At 46.5% G+C, this 21,928-nt stretch overlaps 1 protein-coding gene across 3 annotated transcripts in view; it reads right to left on the bottom strand.

Annotated features, from left to right (window-relative positions):
• Positions 1-21,928, bottom strand: part of LRRK2 (leucine rich repeat kinase 2) — a 1,446,345-nt gene that overhangs the window by 555,774 nt on the left and 868,643 nt on the right. For all 3 annotated transcript variants that reach the window (XM_069229760.1, XM_069229761.1, XM_069229762.1), the window contains one exon: positions 8,330-8,476. In XM_069229760.1, coding sequence (XP_069085861.1) covers positions 8,330-8,476 — 147 coding nt within the window. The remainder of the gene's footprint in view (positions 1-8,329; positions 8,477-21,928) is intronic.

Here is a 21,928-nt window from a genome sequence, read left to right as displayed (position 1 = left end):
TGCCTCCTCCCTGTGGGGAGGGGGCATATCCCTAATCCTATTGGGGGAATCCAACAAAATCAAGATGGAGGATTTCTCAAGGCAGGGGTCACCTCAGCTCAGGACACCTTAGGGGCTGTCCTGACTGGTGGGTGACTCCTCCTTGTTTTTCTTATTATCTCCTCCACCCTTGCTGCCAAAAGTGGGGGCAGTGGCCGGAGGGGAGGGCATCTCCACTAGCTGGGATGCCCTGGAGCGCGCAAAACAGAGGGAGTGTGCCTTTGAGGCTCACCGCCAAGTGTTACAGTTCTTGCAGGGGGAGGCGAGAAGCACCTCCACCCAGTACAGGCTTTGTTCCTGGCTCCAGAGTGACAAAGGCACTCTCCCCATGTGGCCAGCAACATGTCTGGTGTGAGGCAGGCATGCAGGAACTGGTCAGCCTACACTAGAAGTCGTGTATGTATTCAGGGGGCATCTCTAAGATGCCCTCTGGGTGTATTTTACAATAAATTGCACACTGGCATCAGTGTGCATTTATTGTGCTGAGAAGTTTGATACCAAACTTCCCAGTTTTCAGTGTAGCCATTATGGAACTGTGGAGTTCACGTTTGACAAACTCCCAGACCATATACTCTTATGGCTACCCTGCACTTACAATGTCTAAGGTTTGGCTTCAACACTGTAGGGGCATAGTGCTCATGCACATATGCCCTCACCTGTGGTATAGTGCACCCTGCCTTAGGGCTGTAAGGCCTGCTAGAGGGATGACTTACCTATGCCACAGGCAGTGTGGGGTTGGCATGGCACTCTCAGGGGAACGCCATGTCGACTTAGTCATTTTCTCCCCACGAGCACACACAAGCTGTGAAGCAGTGTGCATTTTCTCCAACAGCAGGTGTATACCATCTTAGTGGAGGGAGACATGGCTGCCAAGATAATGTTGCAGACTTCAGACAGAAGGTCAAAATCTGCCAACTGTCGTCCCTGAATCTCCATGTAAGAAGGTGAAGAGTTAACAGGTTTTGGTGGAAAACCGTTCCCTGATGCTGCAATGGAAGATCCTCCCAAAGAGGCAGTGTGATTGGAGGACCCATGGCCATGCTCAACAGCGGAGCATACTAAACTCTCAGTGCCCTATCTGGAGCCACAAGGATGGCTTGGGTACGGTTGTTCCTGATCTTCTTTAGAACTTTGGGCAGGAGTGGTATGGATGGTAAGGTGTACAGGAGGCCTGAGATCCACCTGAGGCAAAAAGTGTCTCCGAGTGAGAGCTGCCTTGCTCATTTTTTACAGTGGCGAACAGATCTAACCAAGGCAATCCCCATTCTTGAAAAAGACCTTGCACCACTTCTAGATGGAGGTGCTATTTGTGATCCGCTAGACATCATCGACTGAGTTTATCCGCATGGACATTCAGAGAGCCCGACAGGTGTTGAACCACCAGGAAAATGCCCTGACTGCTCAGCAATGTCCAGAGACACAGTGCCACTTGAGAGAGGATCCAAGACCTCACCCCACCCTGCAGTACCACATGGCTGTGGTGTTGTCCATGATGGTTGTCTTTTGCACTGCCCAAACTTTCTTTGCACTCTCATATCCAACAAAGTGTTGATCATCCAACTGGAACTCTTTGGTAAAAAATCAAGGTAGAACCCCAATGCTCTTTTTGGGTCCAGGCAGAGGAGCTTCTCCTCTTCCTAAGAAGGATGCAGGGGTGAGTAAAATATAGGCAAGGTGATGGATTGGCCTACATGGAAGGGCGTGACCACTTTTGGTAGGAGACCTGTATGCCAAGCGGTACTTTGTCAGGATACATGGAAAGGTAGGGAGGCTTGGGAGACAATGCCTGCAACTCATTCACCCTGCGGGTAGATGTAACGGCCACAAGGAAGTCCGATTTCAGAGTGAGGAGCCTGAGAGGGCAACTGTGGAGAGGATTGAAAGGAGCACACATCAGGAATGTCACACCCAAAATCAAGTCCAACTAGAGATAATGAGTGAGGGTGGAGGGAACATACTAGTTACTCCTTTACGGAACATATTAATAATATGAGATTCAAACAAAGAAGGGGGATCAGGCAGCCTTACAAAAGCTTTGCAGACAAATAACCTTTGAGAGTGCCCAAAGCAGAGCCCTGCTTGGCTAACAAAAGCGTAAACAATAGAAGCTCAGAGAGAGGGAGAGAGTGGGGATCAACAGATATGTCTGTGCACCATGCCACAAATTTCTGCCAACGGCAGGTGCATATTATTTTGGTGAAGGAAAGCCTGCCAAGATAACGTTACAGACTTTGGGGGGGAAGGTCAAAAGCTGTCAACTGCAGCTGCTTAATCTCCATGCAAGAGGGTGGAGACTGGACAGGTTTAGGTGGAGAGCCCTCCCCTGCTACTGCGACACAAGATCCCCCCTTAAGGGGAAATCTGATTAGAGGACCAATGGCCATGCTCAATTACTAAGGATACCAGACTCATTGTGCCCAACCTGGAGCCATGAAGATTACTTGGGACTGGTCATTCTTGATCTTCTTGAGGACTCTGGATTGAAATGGTATGGATGGAAATGGTATGGGTGGAATGCCGTACAGGAGGCCTGAGCTCCCCGCGAGACTGAGAGAGTGCTGCCTTGGAAACTCCAATGTGCAATACTGCTGACATTGCACAATCTCTGCGGAGGCGAACAGATATAACCAAGGCGCTTCCCACTGCTGTAAGATACCTTGCGTCACCTCTGGATGGAAACACCACTCATGATCGACTAAGCATTGTTGGCTGAGTTTCTCAGGTCTGCCGATCATGGAGCCTGCCAGATGTTGAACCACCAGGGATATGCCCTGCTGTTTCTGCCACCTCCAGACATGCAAAGCCACTTGACAGGGGGTCCACAACCCCTCTCCGCCCTATTTGTTGTAGTACCTTATGGCATGAGAGTTTCAGTGAACACCTGCACTACCTTCCTTTTGAGAGAGGGAAAAATGCTTTCAATGCTACTCTGATCGCCTAGAGCTCCATCACGTTGATGTTAAGTCCAGACTCCTTTGGCGACCAGGTGCCTCTGATCTCTGCCTCTCCCAAGTGGCTGCCCCACTGTAATGCCATTAATGGAGTTTGTTATGACCAATGACTTTGTGTTTCACCACTGCGCATATTAGTTGCTCAATGTTTACCAGTAGCACATTGTGGGGGGCCGGGGCCGGGGATGCGGGAGCACCGCCAACAGGCTGGCGGTGCCCCGCCGGGCATTCTGACCGCGGCGGTTTGGCCGCGGTCAGGCAAGGAAAACCGGCGGTCTCCCGCCGGTTTTACGCTGCCCTTGGAATCCCCCATGGCGGCGCAGCTTGCTGCGCCGCCATGGGGGATTCTGACACCCCCTACCGCCATCCTGTTCCTGGCGGTTCGCCCGCCAGGAACAGGATGGCGGTAGGGGGTGCCGCGGGGCCCCCGTAAGAGGGCCCCACTGTGTATTTCAGTGTCTGCAATGCAGACACTGAAATACGCGACGGGTGCAAACTGCACCCGTCGCACATACCCACTCCGCCGGCTCCATTCGGAGCCGGCTTCCTCGTGGGGTGGGGTTTCCTGCTGGGCTGGCGGGCGGCCTCCTGGCGGTCGCCCGCCAGCCCAGCGGGAAAGCCTGAATGGCCTCAGCGGTCTTTCGACCGCGGAGCGGCCATATGGCGGTTCCCGCAAGGCTCACTCGGAATCAGGCCCTGTATGTTTTGTTCAGTTTAGCCGCCTATTGGCTTTGACATGGCATTAGCCATTACTTTCTGTATCCAGTTTCGCCGCCTATTGGCTTTGACATTGCATTAGCCATTACATTCTGTATTCTGCCTATTGGCTTTGACATGCTGTATCCAGTCTAGCGCCTATTGGCTTTGACATTGCATTCCTATTGTCTTTGACATGATGTATTCAGTTTAGCTGCCTATTGACTTTGACATGCTATTAGATATTCTGCCTATTGGCTTTGACATGATATCATATATTACATTTTGTATTCAGCTCCGCTGCCTATTGGCTTTGACATGATATTATATATTGCATTTTGTATTCAGCTTAACTGCCTATTGGCTTTGACATGATATTATACATTGCATTTTATATTCAGCTTAGCTGCCTATTGGCTTTGACATGATATTATACATTGCATTTTATATTCAGCTCAGCTGCCTATTGGTTTTGACATGACACTAGACATTGCATTTGATATTTAGGTTAGCTGTCTATTGCCTTTAACGTGGAGTTAGACATTGCAGTTGAGAATCCAAGCTGTATTTTTCCAAGCTGTGTTTTTGCACAAGATGAACCAAGATGTTTTTCTCACAGTAGACTAGACCTGATAAGAGAGAGTACACTGGTTGTTTTTCTACGCTTGAGCCTGGGAAGAGGAGAAGTCTCGGAGACCTGGCCAGTCTCCAAAGACTTGCTCAGTTTTCCCGAGTCTGAGAGGAGGGGGCACACCTTTGTAACGAATGTCACAGGCTGCAGAGATTCAGATTCGAATCTGCCTGACCTCGTGCTGGAACGAGGCGCCCGTTGCCAGTATCCCGTGTGGGTAGATGAATCTCTTTCTCGCGGCTGACAAGGGGTCATCAGCTTGCAGACCTTAGAAAGATGAAGCTGTAAATAGTTTCCCACACGGTGAAGTATTTGTTTTGCTTTGCATTCAATATCTTATAAATATAACCTGCTGTGTATATTGCAAACTGATATATTTTGTTTGATTAACGCGGGCTTGAAAGCTACTAATTCGTCAACATAAAAAGTGTGGTTGGGGAAGAATTAACAACAATAAAAGTCTTCTTTGAACTCAGAAGTGCATTTCTGGTGTGTTATGTTAGTGCTTAGAAACTAGCTAAGAGGAAAGCACTACACCCACCCAGGAGTGACACATCTGTCACTACTGCCAGATCTTGTGGATGGGAGAGAGATCTGCCTGTGACCTAACCGTGGTTTTTTACCCACCTCTGCAGATCATCTCACGCAGCTCCCTCCCTCCAATGTCTGGACAATGTCAGATAGATTTACCTTATGCTGTGCCAACTGGAACTTCAGGTACCACTGCTGAACCCAACACATGCCATCTGGCATGTGTCACCAGTAGGATACAGGAGACCTAGGGGCCAGAATCTAGGATAGATGCTGAAACATCTGTATTATAGCCTGAATATCCTGGACTCACCACTCGGGAGTATAAACCTGAAACTGCACTGTGTCCAGAACAGCCCTGATGAAAGGGATAGTCTAAAGAGGGAGTCAGCTGTGACTTCAGCACCGGTATAGTGAACCCCAGCAAATGCAGGCGGTTCGTGCTACTCTGGAGGTGGGAGATGAGGAACCCACCTTCAACAGCCGTTTGTCGAGGGCGGGGAAGACTGAGACCCCTGATCTGCACAGATGAGCTGTGAACACCGTCATCACTCTGGTGAACACCTGAGGGGCGCTACTAAAGCCAAAGGGGAGCACAGTGAACTGAAAGTGCTTGTGGCCTGCTGTGAACCGCAAGTAACGTCTTTGGGTAGACAGGGTGGGAATGTAGAAATAAGCGTCCTCAAAGTCCAACACGACTATCTCGTCTCCTGGGTTCAGGGCAGACAAAACATGAGCCAGAGTAAGAATTTTGAACTCCTTTTTGAGGAAGCGACTGAGGGACCGTAGGTCTAGTATAGGGCAGAGGCCCTTTACCTTTCTGGGTACCAGTAAGCAGCGGGAATAAAAACCATAACCTACTTCTGGCACTGAGACCCTTTCTTGGGAAGGAGAGCCGTAACCTTCTTGCAGAAAAGTGGCAAGCAATCCTCCATCATCTGATCGTAAGAGGGTGGCATGGATGGAGGAGTGGTCTTGAAGGGGAGGAGTAGCCTCCTTCGACAATCTGCACAACCCACCTGTCTGATGGGATGGACTGCCAGCAGAGCAGTTGATGGCAAATACTGCCTCCGAATGGTCCTTGGTAGGGAATCGTTAGACTAGGAAAGTCTGAAGGCAGTTGCAGAGGGGAAGCCGGTGGACCGGCTGGCTCCCCGTTCCAAGAAGATGGTGGATCCTGCATCCCCAGCCAGGCAGAGGCTGGGCAGCATGGACGGCATGGTGGCTGGAAGGGAACGGACAAGGTGGGATCCCCCTTTTGTAGTCACAAAAAGGGGTGAAATGCAGACTGTGGGGGATGAGGGGCAGCCGTAGGGCCCAAGGATCTGGCATTAGCCAAAGAATCTGTGAAGCACTTGAGTGCCAAGTTTGCTTTGTCCCAGAAGAGATGGGTGCAATTAAAGGGCATATTCAGAAGGTTGGCTTGGACATCACCCGAAATGCCAGATAGCCTTAACCGGGGGGGGGGCACACAAGGGCCACCGTCGATGTAACCGCTCTGCCCAGTGAGTCGGTCGTGTCCAGTACATATTAGATTGTGAGGCTTGCTGAGTCTCTCCCTTCAGCAATAGCTTGGTAGAGTACAGCCTGGGCCTCCTCTGGGTCCTGTGGCAGCACTTGTGCAACCATATCCCACAGCGTGTGGGAGTAGCAGGCCAAAAAGCATGCAGTGTTCACAGACAGCAATGCCAGGCTCGAGGAAGAAAACATCCTTTTCCCAAGTTGGGCCAGCCTCTTGGCTTCCCTATCCGGAGGTGTGGAATGGTACGGCCCTGAGAAGTAGAGGCTTTGATAACCAAGCTCTTAAGGGAGGGATGTTGTGGGTCAGTTGGAGCAGATCCATGGCGACGGGCAATAATCCTGTTCACAGGAGCCCCTGTGCTGGGTTTAGACCAGTTACCCAGCAGGACATCTGTAATGGCTTTCATGAAAGACAATAAGGGTTCAGAGGATCAAGCCCCAGGCTGAAGCACCTGTCAGGAGGTCAATCCTGATGGCCACCGAAGGCAGCTTGAGGCCTAGGACCTTCCTGCTCTTCACACCACCACAGATTAGGACGATCCCTCTTCCATAGCCATGATAGGGGGAGAAAGCATGCCCGTGTCAGAAGTATACAGACCACTGGCTTCACCCTGGTCTGTACGCCAGTCCAAAGGGTCCTGCAGCTAGTATTCTAAAGGGTCCAGTGACCCCTCCTATTCCTCACTGTACCCTAACCCAGAAGAAAAAGGGTCAGGATCTGACATAGGGGCAAGACCCCTGTCGAAGTCGGACTCCGCGTTGCGTGACGCCAGTCCGGCTTCGTGTCGGAGTCAGCAATGAGGATGGAGTCAATGCCACTTAGAGACAGGAGGCAATGGGAGAATTGACATCAGAAGCGGTGTTGGGGAACGCCAGTTCAGATCCAGGAACGGATCCAGGGGTACCCCCTGGAGCAAAGGCCAAAGCCGCCAGCGTGGAACCTGAGTGGGCTCCTTCTCACCCTCCATGGCCAAAAAGTGCTCCAGCAGAACTGGACTGCCCAAAGATACCCAAAGATGAGGCGTAAGGTCTCATAAAACTCTGAGTTGGACAGGGGTTTATCTGGCTCCCGGAAATTCTGGGAGGTGCGGAGCCGGCCCAGATGTAGATTCCGAGGACAAAGGTCTAGAACGACGATGCTCCTTTTCCCATGTCTCATCAGCCGACAGATGGTATGAAGTCAAAGAAAGCTTGTGGTTCTTCAGCTTCTTCTTGTGCCTTGACTTACCCGAGCGCCCAAAGACTTGGAGTGGGACAACGATGACAGGGAGCTCCGCGACCATTCTTGGGACCTTCTTCACAACTAAGATCAGGAGCAATGCTGAGCCAGGCAGCTAGGAGCTTTAGGGACCACTCTTTCAAAGGTTTTGGATTCATGGCCCGACACTCGGAGCTTGACTTTGGGTCGTGGTCGCGTTCCAGACACCACAAGCAAAGAAGGTGTGGATCTGTCACGGACATCACCCGAAGACAGGGTCCACAGGTCTTAAACCCGGTCTTACACAAAGACATCCTTGATGCACCAGGAGTGTTAACACTCAAAAATCTTTGACAAGAAGTCAAAAAAGTTGTGAGGGGCAGCTCTTCTTCGGATAAGCGCTAGGCTGCGGCAGAAAGAAAAGGGCTAACATCGGGGTGGCACCTACATAGGACCAGCGACATATCTGGCATGCACAATGCCGATGACAGACACAGAGCCCATTGGCGCCACCTAACAGAACACAGGGGTATTGATCAAGACAAATCTCCATATCCAGACTGACTGGGGGAAATTATAAGGTAAGGAATCTGCAACTAGATGTCTCTATCAGATAAGGTATACATGTCTAAAACTTCTAGGTTTCTGGGCCAATCTAAATGACCATATCCCAAACAATAAATGACATTTCTGGGAACATCATTGAAAACAATATTTCAAATACTGTATCTGACCATACTTACTTTGTGTTCATTTAATTACCTTTTCTGCCACAGGGGACTGTGACCTTCAAAAAGCTATCTGCGTTGTTGTCCAAGACTGTAGATTCTGCCAAACAGTAGGCTTCCTGACTCCAACTCAGGTAGATTCCTTGTCTCCAGTACATTTTTGAAGGGCGAAGTGTGCGCTCTGGGGAAACCCGAAGAACAAGTTACTTACTTTCAATAACGCTCTTTGTTCTGGATATGCTATATATTCACAGATTCCTCACATTAAGAATTTCCCCAGATACCAGACTGGATCTAAAAAACTCAAACATGGTGCTTCTGCTCGTCACTAGGTGGCCAAGTGACTCAAAGATACATCACCCATGCACGCTGATGTCAGTTTCCTTCAGGAACTCTTCAGGGCCCTCAGACACCGAGCTCATCAGTAAACTGAACAGGCCAGGGTGCAGATTTCTAAAGTAGAATGTTTGTTAAAATAAGACCCCATAAGACAGACTAGTGAGAAGGCAATGTCAGTGAGGAATTTGTGGTTGGAAGACTAATCACCAGAAAGAGCATTACCAAAGGTAATTAATTTGTTCTTCTGATGGATACTTCCAATCAGGGATTTCTCTCCTTCTGAGCAGATACCAAAGCAGCACCTGCCAAGGTGGTGAGTCTGAGGACTGGTTCAAACTAAAAAACCCTATAGGACCAAGTGGGCAAAATGCCCATCTTGACAGACAACTGTAGAGACAGAAGTGCCTCGTAAACCTGTGTACTAATGTTCACTGTAGGAGACTAGGTTTTTGTTGCAGTAGTCCCCCACTTTTTATCTGATAATTGATTCAACTCTGACTGAAGTGCACTAGGTTCCTGCTAACTAGGTTCCCAGTGCTCTTTCCCTAAACTGTACAATTGTTACTCAATTGGCAATAACTTTGGTACCCCTTTAAGTCCATAGTAAATGGCACTCCAGGTACCTAGGGCATGGGTACCAAAAAGGGTCCCTAAGGGCTGCATAATGTATTGTGCTACCCTAAGGGACCCCACACTTAGCTTTTGCCGACTGTGTGTCTTGGTGCAGGCAAAAATTAATGCACCGGGTTTCCGGGTCGTCCGTTTCAGAGGATAGGTCCAACATTACGGACAGGTGATAACTACTGTCACTTTGAGTCCTTGAAACAAACCTCCCAAGGAACCTGGTCTCAACTTGGGGTTGGGTGACCTGTGTTAACCAGTCTACTTTAAAGTAAGTGACCGGTGTTAAGTATCCTAATTTGTGATACTATTTTGAAGAGGTGTTAAAAACTGTTTTTGTGGGTCCTGATGAAGCATCAATGGATCCGGCTGGACCACTAGACGCGAAACATGTCGACCGTAGCACAGAGGTTCTTTAATATCTAGAGCTTTCTGTAGTATCTTTATTTTTGAAAGGCTTTGAGCATAATTCCCAATTTATTACTTTCAATTTTTTAAATTTTAATCTTGGTCTTCATCCTTGTTTAATCAGATTAAATAAATGATGGTGTTTAGTGGTTGAATAACCAATTTTAACCTCTCTTTCCTCTTTTTGTGTACTGGTGCTGAATTCTAAGCATCGTAGTCTGTATAGTTGAATCTACCAGTCACTATCAGAAGAGTTCGGCTGAGAGCCCCACATCGGGGTTCCCACCAGGCATTGCAGTGCCGGCCTGGTGAGGAGCAATTCCCAATGATGATACCATTCATCCATTGTGATGCTTGAGGGCCTTTGCTCCTGAGACTATGGGTCTCCCAGTTTGACAGTCTTTATTGGAACAGTGTATTTTTTTTTATTTAAAAATTAATGCACAGCATGGCACAAAGCCACTCATTTTGACTCACTGTCAGGAGTTGTGGTATGGAAGGTGTTAGGGTTGACTACTGGTGGATGCCTATACCATCAGAATTTCAGGTGTTCAGTGCCCTGTGCAGAAATCGGGGTCTCTGGTGAGAACGAAGTTCAAGTCCTTAACAAAGGCATATCCCAGAAAAGGTCAATATTTTTGGGATGGATTGACTGAATGGTGCTGAAACGTTCAAGGAGCATGTGGTGACCCGACTCTCCTTAAAAGCTCTGGGGCAAAATCTGCCTTTTCACCAATCCTGGACCAGGTGGATGACTAATTTGGCCATATCCCAACCATCCTGAATATTTTGGCCAGAGAAACCCCTAAGTCTTCGAACACTGCGGGTAAGATCTCATCCACCCAGTGCAAGAGTGTAGCAGCCTAATAAATAGCTCTGGCTGACTATCCTCAAGATCAGGCTGGCTGAGGACACAGGCTTTTCAAATGCATCCACTCGTTTTGACTCTCTGTCAGCGGCTGTGGTATGAAAGGTGTTAGGGTTGACTCCACATGTGGATACCTGCACCACCAGAGTTTCAGGTGTTCAGTATTGTATGCGTTAATCTGACACTCTTGGTGCAAGTCCATGCTGGTGGGTGACCAGTTGGTTTGAGGGTAGGGGGTTGGAGGTGTGAGGTGGGGGGAGCATAGCAATGTTTAACCCAAGTGCCCAGCTGCATGCCAGTGAGAGCTTAATTGAAGGCCAACGAGGCGCAGTTGGTGTCGTGCAGGCTGTGGGAACACTGTCATCATGTTTATTTTTACCTCCATAGTGGGGAGGTGAAGGTCAAGGACCTTAGCAGCCCTCCTTTTTAACATTGTAAATAAGGTGCTTTCCTTATTTGGTGGACCCAGGGAGCGGGGAGAGGATAAGGGTGGAAACCAATCCAGTTCTGGATAAGGTGTCCAGCCACTGGCATTCTGTAGCTCCGTATAACAGTTGTCATCATCATTAAAGGATGGGGCAAATCCTTTCCCGGCCCCAGCATTGTCATTTCCACAAGGCTGGCTCTCGTCAGAGACTATGCCAAAATGCTCAAATAATGTCTGTTCGCAGCAGGGGAACTGTGTCTTAGCAGGGGCTGTAGCACATCAAGATTTGGACGTGGCCATAGTTAAGGTCTAGACAACACTGGCTCAGTGTTAGACAGCACAATGGGTTGTGGGTCTTCCTCCAACACCAGTGGTGGCATCACGGCGAAACCAACGGCCATTATCCTCCTGGACCTCTCAGCCGCATTCAACATCGTCTGCCACCACACCATACACTTATGCATCAGCAATGCTGGAATCCACAACAGAGTTCTGGACAGGGTCACCTCCTTTCTCACCGGCAGAACCAGAGAGTCCGCCTCCCCCCATTCTGCTCGGAGGCCACCAAATTCGTCTGCGGCGTACACCAGGGTTCGTCCCTCAGGCTGACCCTTTTCAACGTCTACATGGCCCCGCTCGCTAACATCGCCCGATCCCACAACCTCAACATCATCTCATACGCAGAAGACACCCAGCTGATCCTCTCCCTTACCAAGGACTCCGCCAAGACCCATCTCCACGAAGGAATGAAGGCCATCACCGAATGGATGAAGAGCAGCGGCCTCAAACTCAATTCCAACAAGACGGAAGTCCTCATCTTTGGCTTCACCCCCTCCGCATGGGATGACTCCTGGTGGCCTGCTGCTCTCGGAACCGCTCCGACTCCCACCGACCATGCACGCAACCTAGGATTCATCTTGGACCCCTCACTATCCATGACCCAGCAAGTCAACGCCATCTCCTCCTCCTGTGTCAACACCATCCACATGATCCAAAAGATCTACAAATGGATACCCCCCAAAACCAGAAGAACAGTCACCCAAGCCCTCGTAAATGCCCTTTACACAGGAACCACGGGCAAACTCCAGAAGAGGCTGCAGCGCATCCAGAACGCCTCCATCACAGACCACCTGAAAAACCTGCACTGGCTCCCAGTCAACAAGACAATCACCTTCAAACTCCTCACCCACGCTCACAAAGCACTGCACAACACCAGACCAGAATACTTCAACAGATGACTTTCCTTCTACAACCCGACACGTCATCTCCGCCCCACTACCCTTCGCTCTCGCAACCGGTCCCACGAGTCTGCAGAACTACAATCAGCGGTAGATCATTCTTGCACCTCGCTGCCAAAACATGGAACACTCATCCTACCCACCTGCGCCATACCAAAGACCTCCTTACCTTCAGGAAACTTCTCAAGACCTGGCTGTTCGAGCAGTAGCAGCAACATCCCCAACCCTCTTCTCCCCCTTCCTCTCCTCAGCACCTTGAGACCCTCACGCGTGAGTAGTGCGCTTTACAAATTCCTGATTGATTGATTGATCAATGCTCGAGGAGACAACGCATATTTTGATGCAAGTCCCCACACCAGCACAAAACTTGAAATGGGCTGAAGGGACCAGATGGTGCCAGGGATGAACCTAGCAGCAGTAACCTGAGTGGGAGTTCCTGCTAATCCCTGAGGCCTGAAAGCGCACCAGAGGGAGACGTTAGTGTGCAAAAGTTGACTAGCATGGTTTCACAAAGGACCTCTACCTGCTGCTATGTCACTGATGGACCTGGGAACTCAGGGTGCATTGGAACCAGAAACTGAATCAGCTTCTCTAATAATGCTGTCATGAGACTGAGTGATTCAGGGATGAGTTAGCAAATGAAAGCATGAGTGGATCCTTAACTTCCACCTGGAGCGGGACCAGTGCAGAGCATTCTGTCATTTTGCCATGTAGAGTTTTGCCTCACATTCATGGGTGGTCTTAGGGCTCATCCAGTCAGTCGTCACAGGCCTTGGAGTCATGTGAAGAACCAAAACACCAGAAATACACCCTGTTGGGATTTGCTTGTGACAATCCCTGCAGGGTTTGAATTCTGTCATTTTAGAAAGTGACATCCTTTGAACACTGGAATCTTTTTTTAGAAAACATTCTCTTCACAAAGTGAAGAAAGAAGGAGAGGAGCTCTGTATCAGTGCCTATAGGCGCCTAAAAGAAAGGAACTGACATCAGCGCACATGGTCGGTGTCTAAGCACAGCTCAATTTGTCACTTTTACGAGCAGAACGCAGTTGACGTGGAGGCATACTGCACAAATTACCAGCACCCAGGAGCACTGTTTTTGAGTTTTCCGGATCCAGCTTTGGGGAAATTCTTACAGTGAGGAACCTGCTGTTAGAAATATCCAACAGAATAGCTAAACCAAGAAATTACAGTGTGCAACTTTAAGACCATCATTAGTAAACAATTTCAATTCAGACGTTAAATTAGTTGTCTGATACAGAAGCGGGAAAGCATACATTTCAATTATATGTATAAAGGAGCTATCTAAATCACAGAGTGAGATCTGGACCTGGGGCCTCAGGGCGTTGACACAAAGGGGGCAGTCACTGAGGGTGGAATCATGATGAGCAGCATCATGAGGAGTATAGTCAATGCACCAAAAGCAATAGCTAACAAAGACAGATTTAATAGTAAAATGAGTCTGCTTTACTTAACTGGTCACAATTAGACTGCATTTGAAGATAGCTTAGCGTGTTAAGGCACCTGCTGTGGAGATCTATGCATACATCATCAAATGTCATGGAAAAATACTGGTAAGATAATTCAGATCCTTAATATTGTTGCTGGAGAGTTCTGTGTGCTGGAATAGATGAAAGAATGCTTTTTGTCAATATTAACCCTTTTGCTGGCTCTGGATTATTAGTGAGTCTCAAATCAGCACAACTGATTATGAGGGACTGGGTGAGCACTTGGCTGTTGTTGGGAGGAAAAGGTTCCCTGCATAGTTGCGAGATCATGCTCCTCTGCCCCGAATTAAGCACAAAGTGAGCCTCTGGAATTTTTTGACCCATTGTTGGCAGACAGAGAGACACACACACAATTACTTTAATCCTGGTTTACAGGGCTATAGGAAAGGGTTTTTTGTTTCTTTAATAACTCTAGCACCACTTAGCAAATCTGCATGAAACTTTCCAAAAATGTTATCCACTTTGGCTCATTAATGAAAGGCATCTCACAAGTCAATCAAGCAGAAGCCAAGAAAAAGGTGGGGGCCCATAAGTGTTATTTACCATTTTAATTCCAATAGGAAAGTTTGCGCTCAGATTCAAAGACAAAATGACTGAAAAGAATTACACCAAATTTGACACAAAGTTAGAACTCAGAAATTGTGTTTTTGTGATTTGATGTAAAGCTCAGTACACGTTAGAGACATCTGAGTGGTTGCTATCGTGGTACCCCTGCGGTATCCAAAAATAAAAAAAAATATTTATTTGTGACTGGTCGCAAGACTTTTTTTCTAGTCAGCCATTTCAGTACTGCACTACAGATATGGATATTGTCATGCCAAAATGATGGCACACTGAGAAAATGTTGTGGCTGCCATTAGAGGACTGGGGGACTAGGTCCATGAGTCCTGAAAAAAAAAGAACAGACACATAAGGGGGAAATGGTGAGCACACCCTGATGTCAATGTGGAGTTTGGGGGGTCTCCAAGGAACACTCCCCTTAAACTATTTATATTTTTTTGTTTAATGAATCTTTAGCTCCCAATACCACAGTTCCAGCCCCTTGAACTGGGATATCAACAAGGCTCCAGTATTGTAAAGGGACAATTAGAAGGGTCTTGTGTTTTACCTGACTGTCTGGCCAACCGTCATTGTACAGCTCCTAATCCAACAGAATGGCATTAACCGCTTCTGTGCGTAACCATTACGTTCTCGGCCTGGAGCCCGGAGGGAGTGCTAGCGCCTCCTCCGTGGGGTTCCCTCCCCCAAGAAAAAAGCATTTTTCTTCCGATCATGTGATGGGGGCCTGAGAGGCTTCAAAGGGAAGGAAAGGAATTTCGTTCCCTTTGAAGTCTCTCAGAGCATTTTAGCAGCCGGATTGTGAAGCGATCCGGCTGCTAATATGCCCACTAGACACCAGGGATATTATTTTTTTAGGAAATTGGCATAAGGGGAGCGACCCCTTGGGCAAGGGTCGCTCCCGAGGGGGGCATTTTTTTTCAAGGCCTTTTCTGCCCCGCTGAGGACAGAAACCTCTAGGGGGCCAGGGATAATTTTTTTGTTTTTGTTTTTTTACAGGTGGGGAGCAACCCCTTAGGCAAGGGTCACTCCCCTAGGGGGCAAATTATATTTAGCCCATTTCTGCCCCCCTTGGGGGCAGATTGGCCTATTTTTATGATGCCAATCTGCCCCCAAGGGGGGCAGAAACCACTAAACACCAGGGAGTTTTTTTTCTAACGCGAATTTCACGCAAGGGGAGCGACCTCTTAGGCAAGGGTCACTCCCCTGGGGGGCAAATTTATTTTAGGTCATTTCTGCACCCCTGGGGGGCAGATCAGCCTATTTTAATTAGCAGAAACCACTAGGCACCAGGGATTTTGTTGTTGTTGTTTTATAGACAGGGAGCCACCCCTTAGGCAAGGGTCGCTCCCTGGGGAGGGAGGTGGGGGGGAATTGTATTTAGGCCATTTGTGCCCATCGGCCGATTCCCCAAGGGGGCAGAAACCACCAGACACCTGGGATCTTTATTTTTTTGTGTCAATTTCACACAAGGGGAGCGACCCCTTAGGCAAAGGTCGTTCCCCTGGGGGCAAATTTATTTTAGGCCATTTCTGCCCCCCTGGGGTGGGGTGGTGGCTACCAACCAGTATGGGCCTGGATATGCCCCCACCCCAACTGAAGGGGGTAACAGTCTTTCAGCTCTCCCCCACACACTAAAACATCTTATCCCATGGCAAGCAAGAGGACATTCGATTATTTTGGGTTTTCGTTTTACATTTGGGCCATGAGAGCTTGGCTAACTCTCAAAATCGCCCCACTTGGAATGGTGAAGGCTACACTCTATGGACTTTGGGACGCTGCCATGTAGAAAATCCACAAGACCTAGACACATCTGAAAACTAAACATCTAGGTGATTCCAGGGTGGTGTGCTTCACAGGCACCCTCACCATTTTCTTACTCACAATGCCCTGCAAACCTCCAACTTTGGTGGAAATCACACATTTTTCCCACATTTTTGTGATGGAACCTTCCGGAATCTGCACGAATCCACAAAATTCCTACCACCCAGCATTGTCTCATCTATAATGATAAAAATTCTGCTGCACTTGTCAGCCTAAAAATGTTTTTTTTTCAAACTGCCCTTTTGGACCCGCTTTGGTTCCCCCTCAATTTCAACATGTTTGTGGCTCTTCCCTGTCACTGGCGCTAGGCCTACCCACACAAATGAGATACCATTTTTATCGGGATACTTGGGGGAACACTGGGTAGAAGGAAATTTGTGGCTCCTCTCAGATTCCAGAATTTTCTGTCACCGAAATATGAGGAAAAAGTGTTTTTTTGGCCACATTTTGAGGTTTGCAAAGGATTCTGGTTAACAGAACCTGGTGAGAGTCCCACGAGTCACCCTATCTTGGATTCCCCTAGGTGTCTAGTTTTAAAAAATTCACAGGTTTGGTAGGTTTCCCTAGGTGCCGGCTGAGCTAGAGGCCAATATCCACAGCTAGGCACTCTGCAAAAAACAGGTCTGTTTTCTTTGGGAAAATGTGATGTGTCCACGTTGTGTTTTGGGGCATATCCTTTCGCGGGCGCTAGGCCTACCCACAAAAGTGAGGTACCATTTTTATTGGGAGACTTGGGGGAACGTTGGGTGGAAGGAAATTTCTGGCTCCTCTCAGATTCCAGAACTTTCGGTCACCAAAATGTGAGGAAAAAGTGTTTTTCTGGCCAAATTTTGAGGTTTGCAAAGGATTCTGGGTAACAGAACCTAGTGAGAGCCCCACAAGTCACCCCATCTTGGATTCCCCTAGGTGTCTAGTTTTAAAAAATGCACAAGTTTGGTAGGTTTCCCTAGAGGCTAAAATCTACAGCTAGGCACTTTGCAAGAAACACATCAGATTTCAATGTAAAAATGTGATGTGTCCATGTTGCATTTCCTGTCGCGAGCATTAGGCCTACCAAGGCAAATGAGGTACCATTTGTATCGGGAGACTTGGGGGAACACAGAACAGCAAAACAAGTGTTATTGCCCCTTGTCTTTCTCTACATTTTTTCCTTCCAAATGCAAGACAGTGTGTAAAAAAGACATCTATTTGAGAAATGCCCTGTAATTCACATGCTAGTATGGGCACCCTGGAATTCCGAGATGTGCAAATAACCACTGCTTCTCAACACCTTACCTTGTGCCAATTTTGGAAATACAAAGGTTTTCTTGATACCGATTTCTCATTTTTTATATTTCACCAAATTAATTGCTGTGTGCCCGGTATACAATAAAAACCCATTGCAAGGTGCAGCTCCTTTATTGGCTCTGGGTACCTAGAGTTCTTGATGAACCTACAAGCCCTATATACCCCCGCAACCAGAAGAGTCCAGCAGACGTAACGGTATATTATTTCTGAAAATATGACATTGCAGGAAAAAGTTACAGAGTAAAACGTGGAGAAAAATGGCTGTTTTTTTCACCTCAATTTCAATATTTTTTTATTTCAGCTGTTATTTTCTGTAGGAAACCCTTGTAGGATCTACACAAATGACCCCTTTCTGAGTTCAGAATTTTGTCTACTTTTCAGAACTGTTTTGCTTCCTGGGATCCAGCATTGGTTTCACACCCATTTCTGTCACTAACTGGAAGCAGGCTGAAAGCACCACAAAAAGTAAAAATGGGGTATGGCCCAGTAAAATGAAAAAATTGTGTTGAAAAATGGGGTTTTGTGATTCAAGTCTGCCTGTTCCTGAAAGCTAGGAACATGGTGGTTTTAGCACCATAAACCCTTTGTTGATGCCATTCTCAGGGGAAAAAAACACAAGCCTTCTTCTGCAGCCCCTGTTTCCCATTTTTTTGAAAAAAACTAAATTTTCGCTGTATTTTGGCTAATTTCTTAGTCTCCTTCACGGGAACCCACAAAGTCTGGGTACCTCTAGAATCCCTAGGATGTTGGAAAAAAAGGACGCAAATTTGGCATGGGTAGCTTATGTGGAGAAAAGGTTATGAGGGCCTAAGCGCAAACTGCCCCAAGTAGCCAAAAAAAGTCTCGGCACAGGAGGGGAAAAGGCCTGGTAGCGAAGGGGTTAAGGAGTGCCTCACTTTTTGTTTTTAATACAAAATGTCAGTGCTCTAGTTGTTCATTAGATCACTGTGCCGATACTGCAATTTATTTCTAGAGAGTTAACTGACAGGCTGCACGTTTGACTCTGCACGTCTGAAATGAATGGGGACTATTTTTGACAACTCATGGGAATCGTGTCCTTTCTATAGCACTGACCATAATTTCTATGACAAAAAACTAATTTCTTAACTTAGTGCAGGATCCTCTGTAGGAAATGTTTTTAGTTTTACAGCTTTGCTTCCATCACGATGGCTTTAGGTGTTTCACACTTTTGTCATAAATACATAAGGTTAGTGCTCTAGTTGTTCATTAGAACACTGTGGGAAACTGCAGTTGATTATTATAGGAGTTAACTGATGGACTGTTTCTTGCTAGTATTGAAAGTACATGTTTCAATTTTCATGTCAATGTTGTTACTGAAATGGAATAGGAAGATATGTGAGAACTCATAGAAAATGTGTCCTCATTTTACATTCGAGAGGACTAACCATAATTTGTATGACAAAAATAACCCCCTCATTTTGTTCATTTCTAAAGATATTCTTTAGGGTTTACTGCTTTGATTCTATCAAAACCACTTCATGCGCGCTACAGTTTTGTCATAAATACTCCATGTTAGCACTCTACAGACAATACAGAGATACCCATCTGCTTAACAGCTAAATGACCATGAGCACCTTTTTCAATGCACATTTCTCAAACAATAGAACATCAAATTAGCAAAAGCATATTTTCTGTGTTAAGTCCGAACTGTTTTGCCAAATTTGGTGTAATTCTGTTCAGCTGTTTCTTTTGTGTCACTGCAAAAGAAGTATCCTATAGGAAACACCATGGCAAAATCAAAGTTTTGGAACACCTGGTTTGCTTAGTCCCGCTTGACAATCACCCAAAAGCTTTCCAAGAAGGAGATGAGGGAGATGAACGTTTGTTCCAAACGTTTTGTGAAGATGCATCAAATGGTGCCAAGGTTATTAGCAAAGCTAAATCTGCTCTTCTTCCTATGGAAGCTCTGTCCTAACCAGAACTACACTGTAATGAGAGCCACTGCGTAATATAGATAGATCTATTCACTGAAAAAAGCAGTGATTTAAGTGATATTAAACGTAGGTGTTGAAATCCGATAATAACTAACTGTTAAACAAGAAAACCCACTGAATGGTTTGAGTCAGGAGACACAAGCCTTCAGGTCAAGCTCTTGCAGACCATTCCCAAAGGGCATGAGTATATTGGCCAAGCAGGCTACTGGCACTGACAGACCTTAAGGTTAGGCTAGCTGAGAAGTACATCTCTTTTACAAATGCCTCAATACTTTTTGATTCTGTCACAGGGGTAGGCAGGGGTTGTGAAAAACTAATTGGGTTTTTACCTCAGACTTAAAAGTAGGCCAGTGGGCTGGATATCACTCTGGATGCTGGACTGACTCTCCTGTCTAAATTCCCTCAGCCCAGCAACAGAGTGAAATGCTTCTTTTGCTGCTGTGATTAGATATGCAACTGAGGTTTTGGGCATACACTTGCTTTCGTTGGAGGTATAGACAAATACACTCACAGAGGTGCTGCAGCAAGGGAAGGCTGAGCCTTTGCTACCATTCAATAAAGCCCTTACGGACACTTTGGGCACTTGGCTGAAGCCTTGATCTTGCCTTCCAGTGAACAGACATTTTGCCAGGTGCCAGTGACAGGCACCAGGCGACCCCAGTTTTCTGTCCAATTCCAGGGAGTCTGTAGTCCACAGAGAAGCAGAATCACTTAATCACTGTGAGCATTGCCTTTCTATTTTCCCATAGCTAATGCAGATGTTACTGTTTTGCTGTCCATGAACTTGTGTAGTATTGTGTTGTGAATATATGAAATGACTTTTTCCTATCTAAGAGAAAGTATTAGCTAGATAATTGATTTATTAAGAGTTATACTGTGTGTTACTGAGTTCTGAGTCTTTAATCCTATGACAGCTTTGTAAGGAAGCCTTGAAATGCTCGACCATCAACCCTGAGCATTAAGTAAAGGGGTGTACTTGGTGTTCAATTTTCTGGGCTCTTAGTAGAACAGCTCCATTGCACCAGAATTAATTGGACTCAAACGCCATGATAAAGGAACAGTTACTGCTGTGTACTGAGGCCCCTGAACAGATACTGACAGGCACTCACCACAAGTAGGTCCCCAACTATATTTTCTCCATTACTACAGATGGTGTCAACAGTGGGGGTGATGACAAAGTGTTTCGGTAGAAAGAAGGGTTTTTTGTGACGTTTTATTGGGTAAGGCTACTATCAACAATCTTGGGGTGATAAGACTGATGGTAATGTAACGTCTGTTCTTGTTATGGAGGCTACGGTTGATGTTATTTTTGGCTGCAAACCTGTTTCCTGAGCTATAAGGGAGATTAATCTTATTTTACGCTGGGGTGGGCAGAATATTTAATGAGGAGGCCCTGATGAACTCTGGCACCTTTAAATTTTTATCGTGTGATCTGAATTTGCAGATTTTAGGCTACTTGTGTCCATAGTGGCATGCCATGGGCACCAAGTGCATTTGTATCAGGTCTCTTGTCCCCTATAGCGCATTTTTTTGCTGGGAAGAACAAGTTACTTACCTTCGGACACAGATTCCTTAACTTAGAATCTATGTTATAGCATAGAGAGAGAATTATACTTAAAACATGCCAATAGTGTGTCAAACGATTTTGAGGTAAAAACAGGTGTTTTTTCTTTTTTAGAGAAAATCTGCCGAGTAATGAAGCAATAGTCTATCTAATCAAAAGACCACTATAATAAAAAAGAAGGACAAAAATGGTAAACACAGAGAAAATATGGCATTAAAATACAAACGGTCTCGAGAAAACTAAAGAATGGGTCTACTTAAGTATATATATATATATATATATATATATATATATATATATGAGCAGTGCTTTAAATGGAAAAATAGAAGTGCAGGTACTCTGTACCAGAGTACCTGCTTGTTTCTGAGAAGTGCCGGTACTCTCCAATTAAAAGTATTACGTTTTTCTTGAGATGTGCCGGTACTCTCCCTCTCAAAATAAAAAAGTGCCGGTACTCAGTACCGGAGAGTACCGGCCCATTTAAAGCACTGTATATGAGTGCCATATGTGGGCACAATCAAGGACTCTGAAAGAGCCACTGAATAGGAGTGATGAACATGAGCAAGTGGTGTGAAAGACGAAAAACAATACCAAAAGAAATGTATTCGCACTTTGAGAGGAATGAATGGCTGAGGTAGAAAAAAACTGTTAGAATGTAAAGGAGAGAAATGTCTTCAGACACACCTGCAGGAGAATCCTCATCATTCAGTGTGAGGGACTGCGACCATGACCATAAGCCACAGGGGACTTCTCGGAAGGACCACAGTATGGAAAACATAAGGGCAAGAAAAACATGGAGGAGAAAGACTACAACAGATCGAATGACAGTAGAACCAACTAGCAATTGGATATTATGTATCCTGTCCGAGATGCGGACGTAAATTGAATATTTGACCCTGGAGGAACACAGAACAGCGCAACCCTAGATGGTGTAGAAACATATCATGAAAGGGGTATCAAATGAGACCTGCGTTATAAAAGCAACATAACAAAGCATTTCCTCCTAGGAAAAACACTCATTTGTCCGCAAGCACAGA

The sequence above is a fragment of the Pleurodeles waltl genome, chromosome 4_1, assembly GCF_031143425.1.
Source record: "Pleurodeles waltl isolate 20211129_DDA chromosome 4_1, aPleWal1.hap1.20221129, whole genome shotgun sequence".
NCBI lineage: Eukaryota > Metazoa > Chordata > Amphibia > Caudata > Salamandridae > Pleurodeles > Pleurodeles waltl.
Note: the sequence above shows the minus strand (reverse complement) of the source record. Positions and strands in the feature narration are given on the sequence as shown.